The 1,563-nt window shown below is 35.8% G+C and overlaps 1 protein-coding gene across 1 annotated transcript; it reads left to right on the forward strand.

The window, feature by feature from the left end:
• Positions 1 to 727: 727 nt before the first annotated feature.
• LOC9301773 (universal stress protein PHOS34) lies at positions 728 to 1,563 on the forward strand. Its single transcript, XM_002863903.2, has one exon. The coding sequence runs from the start codon at positions 899 to 901 to the stop codon at positions 1,400 to 1,402; it is 504 nt and encodes a 167-aa protein (XP_002863949.1). The 5' UTR covers positions 728 to 898; the 3' UTR covers positions 1,403 to 1,563.

A 1,563-nucleotide genomic window follows, 5' to 3' on the forward strand; every position in this document is an offset into this window, starting at 1 on the left:
AGGATGATAATGAGCTTTACCAAGTTAGTTTTGTGGTGGTACTTTGTTTTATTTATTCTTGATAGTTTATGTAAATTGTGGGTGTATATATAGCGCAACTTGTGTGCAATATATATCGAGTAATAGATGAGATTACGAGTGTGAAAATTACAAAGGAGGAAAAAGATAAACGAGTGTCTATATATAGAAGAAGGCGTGCTATTTGAGAAATCTTCTAGAAAATAAAGTAAGTTTGGATTATTTGATTTGTGTTTGGTGAATAAAGTGTGGTATATTGTATTTTATGGGGATTACAAAAAAATTCATCAATATCAGTTACTAAAAGTTAGATGAGTATAGATGAGAACATTCGTAAATTGCAAATGTTGATTCCTCTACGCTTTGAGGTGAAATCTTTTGGTATAGTATATTAATTTCTAAAAAACAAAAATATTGATATTATATCTTTCATATATATTATATATGTTGGAAAACAACAAAAATCTTTTTGTATCAAACCCGCTTTCTCTAAGGCCGTTAAGAATATTGATATGAAATGGAGAAAAAAATTTATAGGTATTTAATTTAATTAAGCTCTCTCCAACTTTGGTTTGTTTATTCATATAAAACCAACGAAACCCCAAACAAAATAAAAACACCTCGGTCAAACTCTTTAAAATTTAATAGACCGATATAATCGGGAAAGCAAAGCACACCTCATGACTATTTAAATTTTTCTTTAACAAAAAGTTAAGTATTTAAACCGACCCTTTTTAGTAACAAGAGACCTTGCGTGACTATCGGTTCCACAAACAACGCTCGACCACATCATAGCCGCTCACTTCTCATTCAAATAGAGATCACTTTCCATCAACTCTACAATCACAAAGCAAATCAAGAAAGCTAAAGAGAATCAAAAATGGCTAGTGGAAGTGAGCGTGTGGTGGTCGTAGGAGTAGATGATTCAGCCCATAGCTACCATGCACTCGAGACGGCTCTTGATCTCTTTTTCATACCTTTCAAGGCCAACCCACAATTCAAACTTGTCGTTGTTCACGGACGACCAACAGCGACCTCCTTCCTCGGTGTTGCTGGTCCTGGAACGGTGGATATTATACCAATGGTGGAACAAGATTTAAACAAGACCGCAGAATTGGTTAAGAAGAAGTGCTCCGAAGTGTGCTCGGCTAAGTCCGTTGAGATCTCGTCTTTGGAGGTGATTGAAGGAGATCCAAGGAATATTATGTTGGAAGCCGTGGAGAGACATCATGCATGTGTTATTGTCCTTGGTAGCCATGGTTATGGAGCTGTCAAGAGGGTGTTTTTGGGGAGTGTGAGTGATTATTTAGCTCATCACGCACATTGCTCCGTTATGATCGTCAAGAAACCTAAGGCTAAACCTACTTCTACGGAAACACACTAATGAGAGGAACAAGACGTCCTATTTTTGTTATATTTGTTACCATTCTGTTTTCTTAAGTAAGACCCTATCTATACTCTTCTTCCCCAACATCTTCAGTTTCACGTTAATAGATGTATCACTTCGTTTGTATACATTATATGAAATGGTTCTTCTTCGTCTTA

This window comes from Arabidopsis lyrata, assembly GCF_000004255.2.
Source record: "Arabidopsis lyrata subsp. lyrata unplaced genomic scaffold ARALYscaffold_8, whole genome shotgun sequence".
Classification (NCBI taxonomy): domain Eukaryota; kingdom Viridiplantae; phylum Streptophyta; class Magnoliopsida; order Brassicales; family Brassicaceae; genus Arabidopsis; species Arabidopsis lyrata.